At 47.2% G+C, this 22,641-nt stretch overlaps 2 protein-coding genes and 1 long non-coding RNA gene across 19 annotated transcripts in view; 1 reads left to right on the forward strand and 2 right to left on the reverse strand.

Annotated features, from left to right (window-relative positions):
* LOC125978201 (TBC1 domain family member 12) lies at positions 1–10,911 on the reverse strand. Of its 4 annotated transcripts, XM_049735353.1 has the most exons (14): positions 10,866–10,911; positions 10,650–10,749; positions 5,708–5,834; positions 5,286–5,380; positions 4,304–4,386; positions 4,095–4,212; positions 3,830–3,936; positions 3,602–3,688; positions 3,420–3,514; positions 3,279–3,350; positions 2,702–2,830; positions 2,526–2,635; positions 2,196–2,454; positions 1–1,241 (listed from the first exon to the last, which is right to left on the reverse strand). In XM_049735353.1, the coding sequence occupies exons 3-14, from the start codon at positions 5,819–5,821 to the stop codon at positions 1,170–1,172; spliced, it is 1,341 nt and encodes a 446-aa protein (XP_049591310.1). In that variant the 5' UTR covers positions 5,822–5,834; positions 10,650–10,749; positions 10,866–10,911; the 3' UTR covers positions 1–1,169. The 4 variants fall into 4 exon arrangements, with proteins under 4 accessions (XP_049591310.1, XP_049591309.1, XP_049591308.1 ...); XM_049735352.1 differs by lacking the exon at positions 10,866–10,911 and having other exon boundaries at positions 10,650–10,790; XM_049735351.2 differs by lacking the exons at positions 10,650–10,749; positions 10,866–10,911 and adding an exon at positions 9,181–10,628.
* Positions 10,822–22,641, reverse strand: part of slc22a15 (solute carrier family 22 member 15) — a 20,542-nt gene continuing 8,722 nt past the window's right edge. The window contains exons 7-14 of one of the 6 annotated variants that reach the window (XR_007484929.1): positions 16,360–16,517; positions 16,148–16,288; positions 14,504–14,589; positions 13,174–13,282; positions 13,025–13,097; positions 12,496–12,622; positions 11,395–11,519; positions 10,822–10,953 (exon numbers count right to left, since the gene is read on the reverse strand). Coding sequence is in view for 4 of the 6 variants with exons in the window: in XM_049735367.1 (XP_049591324.1) it covers positions 11,493–11,519; positions 12,496–12,651; positions 13,025–13,097; positions 13,174–13,282; positions 14,504–14,589; positions 16,148–16,288; positions 16,360–16,517 (750 nt within the window). In the remaining 2 variants the exon portion in view is untranslated. The other 5 variants (XR_007484928.1, XM_049735369.1, XM_049735370.1 and 2 more) reach the window with 5 other exon arrangements.
* LOC137840826 (uncharacterized) lies at positions 16,899–20,690 on the forward strand. Of its 9 annotated transcripts, none has more exons than XR_011087912.1 (5): positions 16,899–18,002; positions 18,445–18,817; positions 18,954–19,007; positions 19,090–19,195; positions 19,285–20,690. It is a non-coding gene; the product is annotated as an uncharacterized lncRNA (long non-coding RNA). The 9 variants fall into 9 exon arrangements; XR_011087917.1 differs by having other exon boundaries at positions 18,445–18,624; positions 18,720–18,817; positions 18,954–19,195; XR_011087918.1 differs by having other exon boundaries at positions 18,445–19,195; positions 19,285–19,807; positions 20,137–20,690.

Below are 22,641 nucleotides of genomic sequence, written 5' to 3' on the forward strand. Positions count from 1 at the left end.
CATTTTTGTGATTCTTCTGTGCTTTATTTACATAACCTTTAAAGCGTTAGAAAAAAACTGTACAAGTTTACAATAAAAGAAATGCTCAAAAGCATTGTCCCGATGTTTGGGAAAAAAAAAAAAAAGGTTTGAATCGAACGTAATTGTGTGACTTCACCAAAAACATCCAATTGCTCAAATCACAATGCATGATTGACGAATGACTGTCAACTTCTCGTCATTCAAATCTTTCCTAGCTGGAACACTGCTCCCTCCTGATCGGGAGTGTGACAACAGGGCGGTTGCCAGTGGGTCCTAGCGGTGTCTTTGTTGCCATTCATGGAGTGCTCGTTAGTGGACAAAACATCAGACCCGCGAAGAGGACCACGAAGGCTACCTGCTTCACTTACACTTTGGACTTTCCACACTGACTTTGGCAAGTTTTGCTTGACGCAGCAAAATCATTTTCATGACGGTTGTTCATTAATCGTGATTGTTGATGATTTGGTGTTGTTTGTGAAGGGAACAAAACAGGTTACATGTTTTTCATCCCCCAGCTGCAAACCAACTTGCGTGGGCCATGAATTGATTGAGTCGGTTACCGCTTTGTTTTGTAATAGAGACTCTGTGAAAATGTTGCTTGTTTTCCAACATAAACATGGATGACTAAAAATGTCTTGCTTTTGATGAGACACAAAAGCGAATCCGATTTCAGAGTATAATCTCAAAGTTGAAATCTATTTGGACGTTTTGAAGTTGGACATATTTGCTAATATAGTGAACGGATGAATTGTTCCATTGTAAAAAGTTGAAATGGTCTTGGATTTTTTTGGAGACGTGACCAACACAACTTTTACAGCCAATGCCTGCACAGCCGTCCTCAAGGACTGCTAGCAACTTAGCAAGTTACACGCAAGATGGATACATCTCTCAATTACGAGTTGCATGTCATGCGTGTGCATGACATTAAAAAAAGAACATGTTTAATTTGTCAGTCAGCTTTCATTGTGTGGGTTGTGCATGTCACTCAATAATGTCCATTTGTTCTCCTTTGACAGGGCCCAAAAAATCTCTCACGCCCTCAAGCATCAACAAAAAGCGCAAGATGCCAAAATGTATTGGGGGTGGCTGAGGCGGCGTCCCACTGGATGGGAGGGATGACGACGACACTACTATAGGGTTGGCTAGCATTAGCTTCTGAGAGCAGGGCTTCTGATGTTGTCCGTCTCTTTGTTTTTGTCTTTCGGCAGTGATGAGAAGACCTGAGAGCACAAGGACAAAATGACTGACAGGCTGCCTCCATACTCAAAAGGCTTGCTGTTCATTGAAATAAACCAAGCGCCCCGAATCCACCCATCAATTACGTGGGCCGCTTCATTCCCACAAAGGTAGTCCATCCTAGCATGTCTTTGGAATGTGTGAGGAAACCGGGAGAAAACCCATACAGGCATGGGGAGAACATGCAAACTCCATGCAGGAAGGCCGGAGCCGGAATCGAACCCCGCACTGAACTGTGAGGCGTCGTGAGTGCGCCACCATTCTAACCAGTGCTCAACCATGTTCCAGCAAAAATAAGACTTGTTGCAATATTATACTTTTGACTTTTTGATCTAATGACATCATGTAAAAGGATGGGTTTTGTACTTTGGACTCTCTGCTCTAATGACATCATGAAAAGACTGAAAATTGGGGTTTTTTTGTCGGAAAGGCTCACTCGGCCAAAAAGCGCCTGACGGCAGGCGCCACCTTGTGGCCTGGCTTGTGTAACGCACCCTATGTGACTGCATAATACGTCCCAAACAATCAATAATTTATTAATAACTTAATTCATAATTCTGCCATTGAAATTGCTGTGGATAGTGTGTAACGCACCCTATGTGACTATGCATAATACTGCCTGAATAATCAATAACTTAATAATAATAAGTTAATAATTTTGCCATGGAAATTGCTGTGGATAAGTGACCCCGCTGTCGGCTTCCTTATTTTTGCCAATTACAACAAATTAGCGGGGGCCGGCCGTGTTTTTGGTATCATCCCATTCAGGGAAACCCAGAACCAAGCGTGATATTGGATAGTATTCTCCTGAGTGAGCCAGGAAGACGTCAATGCTCGCAGAAAGCACTTAACAGATAGTCCAGCTCAAAGTGGGCTTTTTTTGTGCCATTGTACCGCTCCATCTCAGTCACGTTTGTTTGTTGTCTTTTTGCACCAACCTGAGCCCAGCGGCGATTCCTGCTGATCATGTGCGTGGCGGCCATGGCGGCGAAGAGCGCGTGTGCCTGGAGGTCTTCGGGCAGCCGGCTGAGGAATTGCGCCATGCGGATGAAGTCCATCTGCAGCAGGACGTCCTGGAAGAGGCGTAGGATGCCCAGGCCCGTCCGGAAAAGGCTCTCCTCGCCGTCGCGGCAGAAGACGTCCCACACACGGCACGCCACGTCCAGAGGCAGGGATTTGCTGTACAGCGTGAAGATCCTGCCACCGCCACCCATGCAAATGCTAGGGTTAGAGCCCCGCTCTCGCCACCGGGCTGTCGGCCGACTCACCAGTCGATCAAGTAAAGGTCGGGCGTCAGCTTGTTACTCCTGAAGTGGCTGAAGAGGCGCGGGAGGTTCTCCTCGAAGAACACCTCGAACACGGCGAAGTACTTCAGCATCTGAAACGTCCCACGCCACGTCACTCATGCATGTGTGCGTGCGTGAGAGCAAGTGAGCAAGCGTACCAGGTCGTGGTCGACGCGGTAGAAGGCCATCTGGCATGGTTTGTTGAGCAGGTTGGCAAAGGTGACAAAGGCGTCAGCCTCCTCCAGGTTGAGGATGAGGACGGCAGCGATGAAGGACATCCCCTGAACCTGCGCAAAGACGCAACGTAGTGTACACGCGTGCCACGCACTCGTACTGTTTGAAGCCAAGGTGCGGGTGGGTTGGGGACTCCTATGACCTTAAGCTACGCGCTTGAATTGGACACTGAAAAGCGCCGGGTTTGCATGAGTACGTGCCAAACTGCACTTGTTGAGTGCCATAAGATCCCTTGCGCAATGACATGACTTGGGATGGATTGACGGCACCTCGCTCACGACCATTGCAATCCTGCGCACGTGCTAAAAATGTTAAGGAGAGCCGGAAATGGTGATCCAAATTCCAAAATGATGAGACGTGACCCGATATGGAATGGCGCCAACACTGACGTTGGGATGGCAGCCCAAAAATGTGCAACATTGAGGTCAACACATATTGAGGGCCTTTTGTTAAAACATTTGCAAACTAAATCAAGAGTGAGCGTGCGTGCGTCAGACCTACATATCCGATGTCAGGTCGGTAGCATGTGTACGCTCCCAACACGCTGTGGAGGACATCGTGGAAGGGACCGCCCTGCGCGCACGGAATGAGGAGGAAGTGAAAGGCAGCTCTTGCTGTCAGGCGACGGTGGTGCAGCCAAACCTTCTGGAAGATGAAGAGCGACGGAAAGGTTCTAGAGATATCCAGCTTGATGAGTTCCAGGCTGGATTCTCTGTCTGCCAGCGATGTGCCGCCATCTGTCGAGGAAACCGCAGAGTTCAAAGGCGGGCATGCTACGGTGGGGGCGGGGTAGGTGTGGGTGGGGGGGTGGGGTGGGGGCCCACCGCTCTCGCTGTCGTTGTTGACCGAGCTGGTCTCGCTGTAGCTCCTCCATTTTTCTTTGGCGCGACACAGGAAGATGTCATACAGCTCTGTGGGAACAACACACAAAGATGTCAATGTGGCCCTTGCACTCGATGAGCCTCGGAAGGCAACGTCTGAGGAGCCGGTTTGGCTCTAGCATCAAAAAAAAAAATGACTGCAGTTAGATTAGGGGGAGGCGGCCCACCTACCCCCCGTGATGTTGAGCTCGTTTCCAATGGCAAGGCTCCACACGCGTCCTCGCACGCCGGGAGGGAGGCCTTGCCACCATAAGTCTCTCACGCGACGTGTGGCCTTCCTGCGCGCGCACACGCACGCACGCACGCACGCATGAAAATGAAATATGGCACGCATGCACACCCACACACACGCCTCAATGGCGAGTGCATGGCCTCACAGCAGGTAGTCACAAAATATGTCACGGTGAACTATTATAACAGACAGGGAGGCACGCACACAGCGTTCCAGTGTGGCAGGATGTGCGTGTTCCAGACCACCATGGCGTTGGAGATGCTGTCCTCGTGTCGATGTCTCTCCTTCATCTGACGCCTCTTCTTCTGTGCATCCTTCAACTCTGACGCACGCAAAATAAACACAATCAGCATTTTCTTAGCAGAAAATGGATGAATGATTTTTTTCTTCTCCTCTTTTAAAGAGAGCCTTACCTCTCCTCTTGGCCCCGGCCACCATCTCCTCATACTCGAGCTTGTGTCTTTGAGTTTCCTCCTCAGATTTGGCGGGAAGGTTCCTTAAGAGCCAATCAGACAGAGGCACACGAATCAGCTCATTCACTCACACTCCCACAACCCTGCACAGGCAGAATGCGGAAGGCCACAATGAAGGGAGAACGCCCAACCGTACTCCCGGTGGTGCTATGAGTTGCGGCCACTTGAGTGGCACTCAAGTTTGCTGGCATTACGACTACTTGCTAGCCACCATGTACCTACCAGCTGTACTATAACTACTTGTACTTTACTACATACACTATTACTGCTCAGGGTATCGCTGCAGGTACTGCTCCTTCTACATGTCCCACGACACCGACTGGAACTTGTGCCGATAGCAGCTACTGATCCTGGTTGTGTACCTGCAACTACAGTAATCCCTCGCTGCTTCGCGCTTCACTTATCGCGGCCTTGCTCTATCGCGGATTTTTTTTCAAAACAAATATTGCAGATAGATTCGGTGTATCGCGGATTTTTTTTTTTTAATGTCTCACTCAAACGCACACGCGCACGCACACACTCACACACATCGTCATATGCAGGAATGAAGCGCACAAGACAGGCAACAAGACAGGCAAGTGCAACCCTCTACCATCAGTTAAAAGTGTTTAAAAATGAAATAAAAGTTCATAAAATCCTTGTGTGGATATTGTAATAACGTATGTTCTCTCCTTCGCAGATTTTCACCTATCGCGGGTGGGCATGGAACCAATTAACCGCGATAAACGAGGGATTACTGTACATCTAATAACTAGCAGGGCTACGACTTGCTACTTGACTTGTTAGATTTGACACAACAATTTCGAGCCAAAGGGGCAAAAGAAAGCCTGGCTGGCGCTATGTGTACTATTTAGACAACTCGCTGGTTCTTATGGAGCCAGATGCTGAGGCTTCAACAAGCACTTGCACCAGAGGTACTGACAGCGGGCGGTCCTCCAGAATGAGCGCTGTGGTGGAGAGGGGCTCGAAGTCCAAGTTCTTCCTCCTGCCTGCCGCTGGGGGGCGCCGAAGGGACACCTGCGCACAATCGAACACAGACAGTGTCAATCCACCAGAGTCAGCATTAGGGGCCGCAGTCAGTTTCGGAAGGAAAGCTGTGTTCAGTGGCGTGACTGGCTGGAACACCTTTTACAGATTTGGATTTAGATGACATTATGTCTACATGTGCCTTGCCATTGACCGCTGACCAGTCTGCGCTGTCCAAATGAGGCCCGCCTCTGCCCGCGTCTTTCCCCGGGTGCCAGACAGGCTCCCCCGAACCCGCACAAGGACATACTCATATCAATCCTGTGATCACATGCACCAGACCACGTGCCCACCAGGCAATGCAACAATCACACCAACCTGCTCCATGGAGGACGAGGACGCAGTTCCTCCTTCTCCTGCATCTCTGGGCTTGCCAAACAGTCGCCACCCTGGCGCATCGTGGGACGGTGGAGCCGACTCTTTGGCTCTCATAGGGAACAGGCTCCTGCAGACGGGGACGGTGCAAGTTTACAGTGGAAAGAGGAAGCGCGGGCAAAGACGGGCGGGAAGTGTGACATGGCGTGAGGTGTTGCGCCATGCAATGTTCCCTCTAATTTTTCAAACGTCTGTGCAAACACAGCTCCCTGCAACACCAGATTGATTGATTAATAAATAAATAAAATCAAATGAATAAATAAATGAAATATTGTCAATGAGAACTTCGGGGGTTGGATTTTGTTTTGTGTGACAGCTCGTTCCTTTTCTGTCGGTCTTTTGCGCTCTCTCGCGATAATGTACCGATCCCCTGTCCCATTTTGAGTCTTTGTACAATTCCAACAGCTTTCAAATGACATTTCTGCTGAATGTGACGCTTGATGTAGCCAAACTACCATTCAGTCCATATTTTTCCATCCGTAAACTCGCCTGCCACTTTGGCTTCACTGCATGTTTTGCATAGTAGACCTTTCTCACTCAAAAAAGAGAAAGTCACACCGAGTTCCACCCTTTGTTCTTTTATTTGCACACATTCCGACAGCCATTCTATCTTAAAAGAACCGCAGCATCTCTTATTTACTTTGGCTTGGTGAGTAGAGGTGTCACCATGATAAGGGGTTAGCTCACTTAGCATTTGCATCTCTTGACTCCGCCGCACTGTTGTTAGGTAGCTAACTTGCACGGCACAAATGGGCAGAACACATTTTCAGGCACTGTCAATGCTATTGGCTATGTAGCGTAAGTGAATCATATCATATCATTGGCTGGACACCTGCCACAACTGATTTACACTACAAAAAGGCACAGAAAGAAAATCATTCATCCACTTAATTAGATTACGTCTAACATTAGATATTAATCAGTTTATGCTGAATTTTAGACTGCGCAAGCAGTGCGCAATTGCGCAGCAGCACAGCTTAGAGCATTGGTATCAAACTCAAGGCCCGGGGGCCTGATGTCACATCATATTATGTGGCCCGTGAAGGCAAATTTTGCATAGACTTTGTGTTATTACTAAAATTATAAATTGTCTTCACTTATTCAAAACAGTAATATTGCTAGCAATTTTTATTACCATTCATCTTTTTAAACAATTTGAACAGTTTTGACAAGTCTCTGATTTCAAAACTAATTATTCATTAGTTTGCCGTGTAGTAAAAAGTTAAAAGCTAAAGTCCCAATGATCGTCACACACACATCTGGGTGTGGTGAAATTTGTCCTCTGCATTTAACCCATCCCCGTGTGATTTTGATCCATCCCCTGGGAGAGAGGGGAGCAGTGAGGAGCAGTGGTGCCACGCTCAGGAATCATTTGGTGATCTAACCCCCCAATTCCAACCCTTAATGCTGAGTGCCAAGCAGGGAGACAATGGGTCCCATTTTTATAGTCTTTGGTATGACCCGGCCGGGGTTTGAACTCACAAACTTCCAGTCTCAGGGTGGACACTCTACCACTAGGCCACTGAGCTGGTAGCAATGGGTCCGGCAACACCGATGCGTCGGCGCATGTGTCGAGCTCAGAGCAAAGCCCCGTGTCGGTGCGCGTATCGCTTTAAAAAAGTCATGTGACTGAACGAGCAGCAGTATAGTCTGTCAATGAAGCGCACCAAAGCTCTGTTAAAGGAAGCGCATTGTCAACGGGATGGATCTGCTAAAACAATATCTAATCTTTTATGGTTCATCCTCGAAGTTATCAAGAATTATGGAGCAGCCCCAAGTCAGATACTGGGACAATCAAAAGACCCACTACACTGCACTGCACTCCAGCCTTATCTGTGCCGTGTGAGTGGGTGTTTTCAACGGCGGGAGAAATTGTGTCCAAAAAGCGCAACAGGCTCAATTTCAAAACATTGGAAAAATGTACTGTTTTAAATTAAAATTTGTAAAAAACAAATCCCAGTGCACAAGCATCCTCTTTCACAACACGTTCACTTAGATTTTCATGTTATGGGACATGTTCACATTATTGATTGACTGTAACTAAAAAATAAAATATATTTTCAATTTAAATGAATGTGTGAAAGAATACAATATAAAATATAATTACTTAAATTAATTAATGTATATACTAGGTCATCAAATCAGTGTCAGTCGAGTCTGTCAACTAGGTTTTTTAAGGTCCAGCGGGTGTCAGCAGTCAGCGACACAGTATCGACACAGTCAATACAGTTCGGCAATGTGTCAAAACGATACACGACGCCTCATGGACCCATCACTACCGTGTAGCCTATACTGTAAATAATATAAGGCGTTTACAGTCATAATGGCTCTCCGCAGGAAACTATGACTACAATACGGCCCGCGACAAAAACGAGTTTGACACCCCTGGCTTAGAGGGAACACTGGCGCCATGTCTCCGTGGTAACGTGCACGCATTGCGAGGAGTGCGGTTCTTCCGAATTACTGTGTAGTCCCGTCATTACGCTCGCTCGAGGCCCGCATTTTACAATGACTCCAATAATCATCTGGAGATTTTATCCGTTAAATTCAGCGACAGATCGGATCAAAATGTTTACTTTCCATTCATTATTCGAACTGCTTCACCCTCGATACAAAAATAGGACATTTCACATTGATGGTGCAGAAAATGCTACAACCGATTCTGGATCAGTTGCCCATTTGGTCCGTAACAGCCATCAGAAAACCCGGAATGCCTTCTCATAAAAGCACGTGCTGGACAATTTCAGACTTACTTTGAAAGTATGTACAGTACGCAAAGATCATCAGTCTGCTTTCATGGGGGACAACAGAAATTCCACCATTTCTAAAGAGTCAAGGTCTCTATATGACTAATGAGCAAATCAGCGGTTGATTCATTTTGCAAATCTGTTGATTCAGATGAAGTGTCGCAACTCGTACCTTCACTCACATTGAAGTGATTTGAGGCAGATGGCATACTTGTCTGTCAGACAAAAGATTGTCTTCAGAATTGAAACTGTGTTGTTGTTTATTAACAGAACAGCAAATAATCAATGAATTGATGACTAAGCAATAATCTTATAAAGTATGTAACATTTGCAATGTTGGCTTTAGAAATCACCAATTGACATTTTTGGCTTATTTTCAGGCTGATGTTACAAAGCAAGACGAAATCCAAATCCATTTGGTGCACTGTCAATTGGAGATCGTGTCATGTTTTTTTTTTAAATAAATGTAAGAAAATGGAAAAAAAAGATGTTGCAGCTACTCTATGACATAATCGCTAGTCGCAGCCCTAAACTGACTCTTTAGCAGTATATCCTCTCTTGTAATTAAAAGGACATAAAGGAAGTTCCTCACACATTTGTCAAATCCCTCGCACATCGTTCATTGATGTTCAAGCGTTGTACCTGGTGAAGAAGTGAACAATTCCGAACCTCTTGGGAGCGAGACCGGTCTCGTCGCAGGTGTCCTGCACTCTGAGGTCCGATTCGGGTGCACTCTGGCGGCGGCCTGCCTCGAAAGCTCCCTGAAATTCGCCGCCCTGCTCCCCGAAGCAGAAGTCGCCCTGGTCGGCGGTCGACGGCGACAGCGGCGTGGCGTCGCAGCTGAGCGACGTGCTAAGGTTCGCCTCGGTCCTCAACGTCTGAGGCCTGACGACCCAGGCAGGCTCGACACTGTCCACCTCTTCCTCGGAGGGCGAGGTGTCGTCCTCGCTCAGTTCGGAGGAGGCCGACGGCTCTGTTGAGGGCGGTCCAGCGGCTCTACGGGCCGGCTCGGGAGCGTCCGCGAGGACGGGCGGGTCGCTGCGGTTGTCTCGGGCTTCGGTGGCGGCATGACAGCCTCCATTGAGGACCGCCGTCGGCCAGTCTGAGACGCCGTCGTCAGCACACCCGTTGAGCATGATGCCTGGCTGCGGTTCCGAGCGAGGACACGTCTCCGCTACTTTTCCCGAGCACGGCGGCCCGACGGAAGCCGTCAACTCGGATGACACTCGAGCCCCGCAGGCAGCTGGACAGGAAGCGGGGTGGCCGGTTCCTCTTCCTCGTCCAGCCGTCGCCACCTCCACTTCACCCCACAACTGGGCGCTTCCGTTAAGGCCGCAGCGGTCCCGGAGGCAGCGCTCCGCTAAGTCCAACATCCTGACAGCGTCGTCACCTTTTCTGCACGTCACGGAACATTTGAGAGCCAACGCCGCGACCGGTCGTCTGACGACGTCGCCATCCTCCTCGTTGTCGTTCACGTCGACGACCACAGAGCCCGCGGGCTCCCTCGGCGCCGCCATGCATGAGTCTCAGGCCCACCGACCGGCTCGCCCCTCGAACCGCCCGGTCGGCCCAGCAGCACAGCGAGAAGCGGTTAGCATCTTAGTCGCATTTTAGCCGCACGCACCAGGGAAGGGGCGGTGGGGGGCTTACTGACGCTATCCGGGCACGACGCACTCATTTAAGGTAACCCAGCATTCTCCGGCGGAGCGATTTAGTGTCGGTCTGCGGACAAAAGGACAACAAATGTCCACAACGTCGCCTGCTATCGTTTTTTCCCCTCATCTGTCGCCGACTGCGGTGGTATGCCAGCAACTGTCCGACGCCATCTTGAAAAATACCCAACAATGACGTCACTGGCAACTTACTCGCCGTTTTTTTAATGCAGTAGCGACACCAATTGTTCATAACTGAAATACACCAGCGATCCTTCAACTCAAAGCGCCCAACAATGACATCACCGGCGACTCACCCCTTGCTCCTTTTTCATTCAGTAGTGCCACTTAGTGGCCATATCCAGAACTACACCAGCAATCCTTCAACTCAAAGCAGTTTGGACACTGTTGACACTTATTGGCCATATCCAGAACTACACCAGCAATCCTTCAACTCAAAGCAGTCTGGACACTGTTTGAACTCACCTTTAGTTACAGACACCATTTCGTCGCTCGTCAGCATCCGCCATTTGCATGCAGTAGCCTCGGACACTTTGTGTTTCGCCTTTTGTTTTATTCTCATTTCCTTTTGAATATTTTTTCAAAACGCACAACACAAATACAAATGACAAAACAGACAACAAGAGAGAATCCATCATTTGATCAATATAGCATTCACATTTATGTCCGTGTTCATGTCACCTTTTCATTTTCTTCTTTTCAGTACGCATCCCATTGGGGCGCTAGCATTCTTATCCTTATCGGCGACCTTGAGTGCCTTGAAAGGCGCCTTACAAATAAAACATTTTATTATTATTATTATTATTATCCAAAATCAGTTGAATCACTGTTGAATCATGACGAAGCCATTTTGATGAATTTTCATCAACAATATCAAATTTGCCTCTGAGATCAAATATGATGCTCCCCATGATGGACAGACTGTAAACAACTTCCAATTCAGTCAATGGTAGGTTTCAGCCGTTCCCTGGTCATCAAGACAGGGAAACATTGACAATATGTTGTATGTGTTCCCATTTGTCCAAATACAGCATTCTGTTATAAGGGTTACAAAAAGACAACTTTTCATGCAAAAAAAGAAAAAAAAAATGGACAATTTAGTGAACACGTGTACATGTGACTAATAAATATCACCATTGAAACCGGTTTGATTGTGAAACAATTCGATGCAGCAATGCAAAAAAGCTCTTCTGCAATGTTGGGCGCCTACCCCACTGGTCCCGCCCACTCGGGAGGGAAGAACAGTTGCCAGTCGGAGGTCCGATGAGCAGTCAGATGATGCCGGTGGCTTCTTTTACCACCGGGTTGCTATTTGTCATCTTGGTAGAGGAGAGGCTGAGGAGCAGGAGAGCAAAGCATGCAGCAAACTATCACAACCTGAAATGTACGCCAGGGTCACTGCTCAGTAGCCTAGTGGTAAAGTGTCCACCCTGAGACTGGAAGGTTGTGGGTTCAAACACCGGCTGGGTCATACCAAAGACTATAAAACTGGGACCCATTGCCTCCCTGCTTGGCACTCAGCATCAAGGGTTGGAATTGGGGGGTTAGATCACCAAAGGATTCCTGAGCGCGGTACCGCTGCTCACTGCACCCCTAGGGGATGGGTTAAATGCAGAGGAAAAATTTCGCCACACCCAGATGTGTGTGACAATCATTGGGTCTTTACTTTTACTTGACTCAAATCACCAACTATTCGAGTCCACCAAATTGTCACAATTCCTCGCGCTTTTATTCATACTGTTCATTGTGGTGATGCCTTAAAACGCAAGCGCCGTCACTCGCCCCAACTTGGGAGTTTTTCCAGAAACGAGCCACCACTGGAGCAACGGTTTGGTCTCGAGTTTCCGGCAAAGTTGGAGATGCGAGTGCGCTTCAGAGCGTGGCGGCAGCACACTCGACAACGTCCAGCCACTCTCGATTCACATTTGTTCCTGTGCAATTTCTGGAATTGGGGACAAATGCAGGACTATCTTGTCGAATTTTCTCATGCGTTGGTGATCCTGAGATGGATTTTGGGACCCAGGACAGGATCAACTCGCAAATTCAAAGCATAGCTCAAGGAACACGGCTGTACTGAGGTCCATTTTGTATTAAAAAATGACTTTTGACACCAGCTAATACTGGCGAGACACCAGAAGTCTTTTTATCTGTGTTCTGTATAGATACTTGGAAGGCTAAGCGGGCTTTGTCAGGCGCTTGGTTCGGGCCCCAAACAGTTCAGGTACCGCGCTCCGACCGAGTGCATGCCATCGATCATTTGACTCAAACATCCTTCTCAGCTAATGTATGTGCCTTTGCGAGCATGCCTCACCTTGTTCTCCAGGACTCGGCGGCTGCCGGGATGGAGCTGTTCTACTGTGTGCGCCGGTAGCGCGCCAAGGGTCTCGGGCAGCAGGAGCACCAAAGCGCCAGCGGAGAGGCCGCTCAAAGAGAAGACGCTGAAAGGCACGGCCGCGGCCAACGCCCGCTGTCAGACGTGCAACACCGTTACATGCGGCCCGCCGGGGAAAAGGGAGTGTCGCGGCGCAAAATTCACAACTGGTATCAAAGACAAGCAAAAACAACCGCGTCAAGAGCGGCCCTTCCGTCGCCGAGAGCTGCCAGAGAATAAGAGCCAGATTTTGCTGTCAATGTATGGCGGCTGGCAGCACGCCAGCCTGATATTGGAGGCAGGAAGGAGGTCTTGAAGGAAGGAAGGAAGAAAGGAAGGGAGGAAGAAAGGAAGACAAGAAGGAAGGTAAGCAAGAAGGAAGGCAGGCAGGCAAGCAGGAAGGGAGAAAAGAGGGAAGGCAGGCAGGAAAAAAGGCAAAAAGGAAGGAAGGCAGGCAGGACGTTCTCACCATGGAAGGCACAAAGGGAGCAAGAATTCCTCCTACTCTGCAGGACATGGCGCAAACTCCCAGGCCGGCGTTCCTGAAAGCAGCCAAACAAAAGTGAGAAACTAGCGCCAGATGTAGCTTGACGCCAAGGTGGCCCGGCCTCCACTCACCTGACCACAGTGGGGTAGAGCTCTGACGTGTACACGTACACGATGTTGAAGGCCGCGCTCACCGTCAGCTTTCCTAACAGCGCCAAGGAGGTTACGCCCAGTGACGTCTCTGCACGCACGCACGCAGGCATGCACGCGCACACACTTGAGTTTCTGCTCTTCCTTCCTTTCGCTCTATAGCAGGGGTCGGCAACCCACGGCTCCAGAGCCACATGCGGCTCTTTAGCACTCCCCTAGCGGCTCACTGGAGCTTTTGCAAAAATGATGAGAGCAGAGGGCTTAAGAAAGAATGGACTGAACTATTTGCTTTCATTGCCAATGCTGAAGGATTGCCTGCATGTTTAATTTGCAACGAGAAGTTGTCAAATAACAAGAAGAGCAATTTGGAGCAACATTTTCCGCTAGAGCATGCTAAATTTGCTTCCGATCACCCAATTAGAACTGAGAGGAAAGGTGCAATTGCAGTGCTGGTGGAGAAATTCGAGGACCGAAAAAACAGTTTCAAGAAGTGGATCGCATCTCCAAACTCTACAACTGCTGCAAGCTTTGTTGCAGCCCGGGAGATAATAAAGTGTGGAAAACCATTCACCGATGGCGAGTACATGAAGGATTCATTCATTCAAATATCAGAGTGCCTATTTTTGGACTTCAAAAACAAAACCGAGATCATTCAGAAAATTAAAGACATGCCTCTTTTCCGCAAAAACAGTGAAGGAAAGGGTTATTAAAATGGCAAACAATATCACCGATCAACAAACCAAGGACATCAATTCAGCTCCAGCTTTCTCAATCGCCTGTGAGGAGTTGTGTGACGTGACCGATATTGAACAGACAGCGCTGCTATGCAGGTACGTGAACTCTAATAGGCCGCAAGAAGAAATGATCAAATTGATACCACTAAAAGGTCAAACACGGGGGGAGGACATCTGCGAGGCTGTGCTGCAGTGTTTAAATGACAGAGATACACACTGTATTGACAGTCTATATTGCCTTATAAAAGGCTTTTAGATTTTGGCAGCTCCAGACAGGTATTTTTTATTTTTATTTTTTTTAGGGCCAATATGGCTCTTTGAACATTTTGGGTTGCCGACCCCTGCTCTATAAGAATGAAAGCGCGCAAGCGAGCGCACCCACTTAACAAAGGTTTTGTTCTTCTTCATCAACTGAGGGGCCAAATGTTTCACTCAACAATGCACAATTGAAGTAAACTTTTGCACGGAACCAAGAGGACATTTCATCCAACCAATGGATGAAATGGTCCCAGACCTCCCTTTGGATGGAAAGACGCGCACGCAATCTATTTTGGCCCCACCTTGTCAGTGTGTCTTACCCGCGTCTTCTGGAATGAAGATGGCGACGAGGCAGGCCCACGCAGACAAACATAAGAAAGCCGACAAACTCTTCCTCCGGCCGGCCCTGAAAGACATTTTAAAGATCCACCCTGCCTTGGTTTTCTCTGATGTCTTTGTCATGTGTCTTTACTCAAACTACGGCATGTGGACAAAAAATGTTGTCATCGTGACAGTGGCTACTTTTTTGTCTGTCTCGCGCCTCTTCCTTTCATCCCCAAGTCAGGAAGTCGACTCTGTTGCTTTCCTTCCAAGTAGATGACTGATAAGAGCAGCAGAGACATGAGACAGCCTCAAAGCAAAAGGACCCGGCCGTTCATTTGACACTCGACGGCTGGCTGCCAACTATCATTCCAAAGTCAGTCGAAAGCAGGGGTCACCAACCTTTCTTAAACCGAGAGCTACTTCCTGGGTACTGATTAAGGCAAAGGGCTACCAGTTTGACACACACTTCTGAAATAGCCAATTTGCTCAATTTAGCTTTCACTATGTGTTATTATTGTCATTTCCAGTTCACATGTGTGATTTTAACAAGAATCGCAAAAATACAGTCAAACCTCGGTTTTCGACCACAATCCGTTCCAGAAGGTGGTACGAGAAGCGAATCGTTCGAATTCCGAATCTATTTTTCCCATTACAAACAATAGAAAAAATTTTAGTCTGTTCCAAGACAAAAAAAAAACGCCTTTTTTTTTTTAAACATTTTTTCATTTGCGCACTTTTGTCCGATCACGCATCTGCAGCGCACCGCCGAACGCGCAACCGTAGCGGTCGCCCACCGCGCAACTGCACCGCACTGGTCGCAGTATTGTGACAGAGCCGTCGCTGAAATTTAGAAAATATTTTTAAAGTACTGATGTACTTTCCAGAATTTAAGTGGACCTAAGTGCGCAGGGAGCTGAATTTTGTCCGATTGCGCAACTGCAGGGCAACTGCAGGGCAACTGCAGGGCAACTGCAGGGCAACTGCAGGGCAACTGCAGGGCAACTGCAGGGCAACTGCACCGCGCTGGTCGCATTATTGTGACAGAGCGGTCGCTGAAATTTAGAAAATATTTTTAGTCCTGATGTACTTTCTAAAATTTAAGTGGACCTCAGTGCGGAGGGAGCTTAATTTGGTCCGATCGCGCAACCACAGCGCGCCGGGCGCTCACTGTCGCATTGCTTTAAGAGCGTCTTTGTGTTTTAGGATGGCTTTACTGCTCCCACTTGCATTCTTTGGAGGCATTGTTAGGGCTTAATACAGTCCTCAAAGTAACGAAAATACAATAACTACGGAGTCAGTCGGCATCCGGGCCGCGCGGTCGGGTTTTCTCGGGTCCTCCCGGCTCATCTCGCGAGGTTCGACCTCCGAATTTTGTACAACAACCGAAGCAAAAAAATTTTGAATTTTTTGTTCAAACTCCGATTTGTTCGAGAACCGGGACAATCGGAAACCGAGGTTTGACTGTAAAATAAATAGATGCAGCTCACTGACAAGTGCCACTATTCGAGCTAATTTTAGAACAGTGCTGCGAGCGACTCATGCGGTCCTCACGGGCGACCTGGTGCCCGCGGGCACCGTGTTGGTGACCCCTGGTCTAAAGGCTCCTCCACACCCCGCGCGTGCGTGCATCCATGCCTCACCAGGGTCGGTTCATGCAGTAGACGCAGAGTGGGTAGGCTGGCAGCTCCACCAGGCCAGACATGGCCACATTCAGGTAACGGTTTCCCGACACATCCCCGGCGCCCAGTGTCAGGCCGTAATACACCAGACTGCATGCGTACCTGGACACGCGCATTTCCAGCCCATTTGTTGCTGTTGCCATGGTTACGCTAGCTCAACATGCGGCACTCACCAGACATACATGAGCAGGAACGTTCTGAGACGGAGGAGAGGATGAGTGGCCAGTTGCAGGATGCCCGAACCGCTTGGGCCGCCCGAGCCGCCTCCGGCCGGCCGCAAGGTCAGCTTGTGCGCAGGGCGACCGTTCATCAGAGCCATGTAGCGCATCACCTCCAATCAAAAGTTGCCAGTGATGCAATCAATAAAGTTCATCAAACAATCCATCCATCCATCCATTTTCTATACCGCTTGTCCCTATGGGGGTCGCGGGCGTGCTGGAGTCTATCCCAGTAGTCATCGGGGAAGAAGGGGGAGGACACCCTGAACTGGTTGCCAGCCAATTGCAGGGCACACAGAGAGGAATAACCACTCGCACTCGCACTCACACCTCGGGACAATTTGGAGGGCCTGTTTTTGGGATGTGGGAGGAAACCGGAGTACCCAGAGAAAACCCACGCGGACACAGGGAGAACATGCAAACTCCACACAGAGAGGGCCAGAGGTGGAATCGAACCCACATCCTCAAAACTGTGAGGTGGACGTGCTAACACCTGCGTGAACTTGGCCCCCCCAACCTCGCAAAATTTAAGGAAAATAGTCCGATTCGTTTGTGCTTCGTTTGTGCCGGTTTGTGCAGCAAAAATCATCGTTTGTGCTGCTATGGTTTTTTAGTTATGAACGATTATTTTATAGGTCATCCAGAGTTCACCCAGCCCCCCCTTTCCCCCCAAATGGACCCAAAATGGTACCGTTCGTTTGTGCTTCGTTTGTGCTGGTTTGTGCAGCAAAAAGTTTCGTTTGTGCTGCTTCCGTTTCGGAGATATTAGACATTTATTTTTTAGCGATGACGTCATCGAGCCCCCCCTTTTCCTCCAAATGGACCCAAATTGGTACCGTTCGTTTGTGCTTCGTTTGTGCTCGTTTGTGCAGCAAAAAAATTCGTTTGTGCTGCTTTCGTTTCGGAGATATTACACATTTATTTTTTAGCGATGACGTCATCGAGCCCCCCCTTTTTCTCCAAATGGACCCAAATTGGTACCGTTCGTTTGTGCTTCGTTTGTGCTCGTTTGTGCAGCAAAAATCATCGTTTGTGCTGCTATGGTTTTTTAGTTATGAACGATTATTTTATAGGTCATCCAGAGTTCACCCAGCCCCCCCTTTCCCCCTAAATGGACCCAAAATGGTACCGTGCGTTTGTGCTTCGTTTGTGCTGGTTTGTGCAGCAAAAATTTTCGTTTGTGCTGCTTTCGTTTCGGAGATTTTACACATTTATTTTTTAGCGATGACGTCATCGAGCCCCCCCTTTTTCTCCAAATGGACCCAAATTGGTACCGTTCGTTTGTGCTTCGTTTGTGCTGGTTTGTGCAGCAAAAACTTTCGTTTGTGCTGCCTCCGTTTCGTAGATATTACACATTTATTTAATAGCGATGACATCACGTAGCTCCGCCCCCGTATTTACTTCCAAATGGACCCAAAATAAAATAGTGCCGTTCGTTTGGGCTTCGTTTGTGCTGGTTTGTGCTGCAAAAAGTTTCGTTTGTGCTGCTTCCGTTTCGGATATATTAGGCATTTAATTTCTAGCGATGACGTAACCGTATTTCGTCGCGAATTTCAAGCTCCTGGACTGGAATGCTCCTGATGTAGGACGAATACAAGGTAATACTATGTTCTTCGTTTTTTTTTCTTCTTTTTATCTTGCAGAAAACTTTCACTGCGGGAAACGGCTTTTGGTACGAGGATATTTCTGTTCTTATTTTTTTTATTGTGCTTATCGATTAATTCCCTTGTTATCATTACGCCTATATGATCATTATTTTCAATTAAATCTGACGTGTAAAAGGTTCACTGCAACCTAAATACCTGGTGAGTCTATGTTTGTTCCAAAACATTGATTAATGCAACAATTAATACATGTATGTGAAGTTGATGACAGCCAGAAAAAGAAACTTGAAAACGTGAAAAAATAACTTTCTTTGTCAAAGGGAACATCATCAACATTTTTTACAACAATTCAAACAATGTATCACTGCAATGTGTAGAACACAGCATGCGGGAAGATTTTAGTGTTTACTGATGCTGCTTTTACTCCACTTCCCAGGTCATTATAGATCTCCCAGGCATATGCAGTCCTCCTGCAGTATGCCACATAATGGCCAAGAGAATCCTGGGTCAGTCCTGGTTCAAAGCCAATGACAGCTCTTAAAGTAAATGTCTTCTCTTTTAGCTCCAGACTGGAGGGAAATTCAAGCAAGGCAACTTCCTTGCAACTGCTACCAAGGTCAATCCACACAAACTCTCCCAGATTGTAGCTGTGAGTGACATTACCTGAACACAGAGCCTTGCCTGTACTGTCGTCCTGTGTTTCGAATGAAGACGGACACTGGGAAGGGTTTTCTATTGGCCTGAGGCAGAGAGAGTCAGGAAGACTGAGTCCCTCTTCAGCAGCAGTCTGAAGAGAAGCCATGCCACAGGTCTGCAGGACAGCAATGTTTACACAAACAACTGAAACTTGCCTCGTTACTTGTTGGCTTAAACTGCAGTACTGTGAGGAGCATTGTTTTATCAAATGAACACTTGGGATATTCCTCATTGCGCTCTCAATTACAGTGGAGATGTGGCATTGTGCATCAATTTGGAGAGCACCAGAGGTCAGGAGGACAGGTTTGAATATTTGCCCCAGCAGTTCTGCCCTCTGTGAGTATACCTGTTGGTTCACACCCTGTGTTGTGATGGTTTTCACCAGGTGGAGGAATTGGTTCCCATGTTCATAGTTCAGAACAGTCTTTTCAAATGAAAAACTTTCACAGAAAGAACAGCATAAGCATTGCAAGACAGAATCAAATGCACAGGTATTGAGCACAAACACTTTTGATGTGCGAAGTTAACAGGCTGTTGATGATTCCCGTTTTTCAACAATGGTACCTTGACTTTTTTCCAGCCCACTCGTGTATCAATATGCAGCCATTCAGGACAAGGAGAAAGATATGACGTGATCTTTCTTTTCTTCGGTGGGACCGCTAAACCTCTCCAGTTTTCAACTGCACTGTCAGTAGATGCATCTGGCTCCGCTTCAGGATGAGATTTTTTTTCCCTTTTGTTTACTACTTCAGTTTGAGAAGTACTGCAGACGTTGTCAGGCTCTTTGACAGTCGTGGCATCACACTCATCCTTTTCACTTTTTTGTTTTGCAAAGCAAATCCGCATGTTTCCTTCAATGAAGGAAAGATGACGAGCAACAAACCGGTCCACACGAATGGGTAGGCTTTCATGCTTGAAAAGGCCTTTTTTTATGTTTTTGAACTCTGCTTCAACAGCTGCGGAACTTGCAGTGATGCTGGTGCTTTTGAAGAGAGGGACCATTATTGCTGTCCAGAGTGGCAAGTAACTTCCAAGTCTTGTTATTTGGGGTATAATCTCAGGGAGGAAGTGGATGTTGTCTCTATCCCCATCAGCCATGGCAAGTGACCTGCTCTCCTCACATATTTCTGTCACCCACTGTCGGACATTAGTCTGGATGTGTTGGTTTAATGCATCACCTGGTTCTTGTCCCTCATCTTCCTCATCTGAAATGGGGACAAATTCCTCCGCGATTTGCGCTCTCAAGTATTTCTTGCACTTTTCTGATGGGATAGGGGCTCCAGAACTGTCATTACCCTCTGTCTCACTCAGTGCCACAATGGTGATAGCACGGAGAAGTTCTTTTGCATGTTGCAAACATTGTGACTTAAGAAGCTGTGCTATTGATCTGACAAAGAAATCCTTAACACGAGGTCTTTTGTTTTTCAGGCAGTCCCATCGGCAGATCATCTTAATACAGTGTGCTACATCTACCCTGACAAAACATGGGGGTAGCTGTCCAGGCTGATTCCCATGTGAAATGTTAAAGCACTCATTGATGTAGCTCTTCAAATCAGGATGAGGGGTAAAAGCTTTGACTAGAGCTCCAAGAATCGCCAGCGAAAAGTCACTTACTGCTTCTTTAGGAGCAGATGCACCTGCATGGATCCATTCCTTCAGCCACTGTGTGATAGCATTAATATCATGCTTCTCTGACAACATCTGCACGACTGGGACACTGGAGCTGGTATGCCCTGTCATAACACCCTGATACAGGAAGATATGGCCAGACATGCCATTCGGCCTCATCAGTTTTTTAACTATTGAGCCCGTTGCATCAACACATAATATTGGGTGGGATTTCTTTAAGCTCTTGTACATATGCATTTGTGTTTGACTCCAATAGTGACAGAAAAACTTGTCAAGTCCAATGTCTTTGATGCTGTCACTGTGAGGTGCACTGTATTTCAACATCTGCAATGATAAAATTGGATTTTTGTCACCTAATGGCAAATCATTTTTCTCTTGCTTTGCCTTGCGCAGGGTGGCTAAATTTGGCTGGTGGCTTGGCTCAGGGTCTCCGAAGGTCATCAGTTTATTTGCCTGTGATGCTCGCCATACATGTGGTTCCAACCTGCTCTCACAAATTCCTTGGCTACCTGGACACGCAACTGTCCAGATAGAAACCGTTTTGAGCTACCAGTGTGCAGAGAGTCATCACTGTTCTTAATGAAACAGTTCAATATTATTGGACTGTTCATTTCTGGCTCTTCGCCACAGTTAATGTTGAGAAGGCCATGACACTCCTTGCAGTATCCTCTGATTTCGATATAATTATTTGAGACCAATGGATAGACCTTGGCTCTTTTAAAAACAAATGTGCAAGGAATTTGGACTGTTTTCCAGATTTGTTCATTTATGATGTGGGTCCAGATGCCAGGCTTCAAAATTCTATATTCTCTTTTTTGGGTTCGACGGTTCTTATCTTTGTATTCAGCCTTTTCCGGAATGAATTCCATCCACTTGTCAAAAGGAATATGAAGCTGAAATGACCGTTCAGGGCCTCATTCCGAGCTTGCTTCACTGCTAGTTTCAGGATCAGTTTCATCATGACTGAATCCCAGAGCTGACCAGATATTGTGTCTGTTTGTTTTAACAAAGGTGTACAGAGCCTTTGCAGACATCTTCCTTTCCAACTGGTCACTCAGATCTCTCCACACAGTAGCACTTGGAGTGGCTACCTTACCATTTTCAAGTATGGCCTCTTTTGAGGAGCAGAGAACTGCAACAATTAAATCATTGTCCACTGATGGTTGTTTGGGCATCTAGTTGAAGGACAAATATAATCAGTTGTGTATTTGTCGCTCGAAAAAGTTGCGCGTCTTTGTTTTTCGCCACCCTGTTGCGATATGTCTTACCGGACTGCAGAGGTCACTTTGCATGGTAATTAGTTGGATAATACATGTGTAAGAATTGAAGAGTTATGATGTCAAGTGAAAATTTGTTAGAATAAAATACATGACACGGGGTTAATGAAGATGTATGATTATAATCATGCAAACAAATTTGTTTTGCGGCACAATCAATTGGTACCATTTTGGGTTCATTTGGAGGTTACGTCATCGCTAGAAATTAAATGCCTAATATATCCGAAACGGAAGCAGCACAAACGAAACTTTTTGCAGCACAAACCAGCACAAACGAAGCCCAAACGAACGGCACTATTTTATTTTGGGTCCATTTGGAAGTAAATACGGGGGCGGAGCTACGTGATGTCATCGCTATTAAATAAATGTGTAATATCTACGAAACGGAGGCAGCACAAACGAAAGTTTTTGCTGCACAAACCAGCACAAACGAAGCACAAATGAACGGTACCAATTTGGGTCCATTTGGTGAAAAAGGGGGGGCTCGATGACGTCATCGCTAAAAAATAAATGTGTAATATCTCCGAAACGAAAGCAGCACAAACGAAAATTTTTGCTGCACAAACCAGCACAAACGAAGCACAAACGCACGGTACCATTTTGGGTCCATTTGGGGGGAAAGGGGGGGCTGGGTGAACTCTGGATGACCTATAAAATAATCGTTCATAACTAAAAAACCATAGCAGCACAAACGATGATTTTTGCTGCACAAACGAGCACAAACGAAGCACAAACGAACGGTACCAATTTGGGTCCATTTGGAGAAAAAGGGGGGGCTCGATGACGTCATCGCTAAAAAAATAAATGTGTAATATCTCCGAAACGAAAGCAGCACAAACGAAAATTTTTGCTGCACAAACGAGCACAAACGAAGCACAAACGAACGGTACCAATTTGGGTCCATTTGGAGGAAAAGGGGGGGCTCGATGACGTCATCGCTAAAAAATAAATGTCTAATATCTCCGAAACGGAAGCAGCACAAACGAAACTTTTTGCTGCACAAACCAGCACAAACGAAGCACAAACGAACG

The sequence above is a fragment of the Syngnathus scovelli genome, chromosome 12, assembly GCF_024217435.2.
Source record: "Syngnathus scovelli strain Florida chromosome 12, RoL_Ssco_1.2, whole genome shotgun sequence".
Lineage (NCBI taxonomy): Eukaryota > Metazoa > Chordata > Actinopteri > Syngnathiformes > Syngnathidae > Syngnathus > Syngnathus scovelli.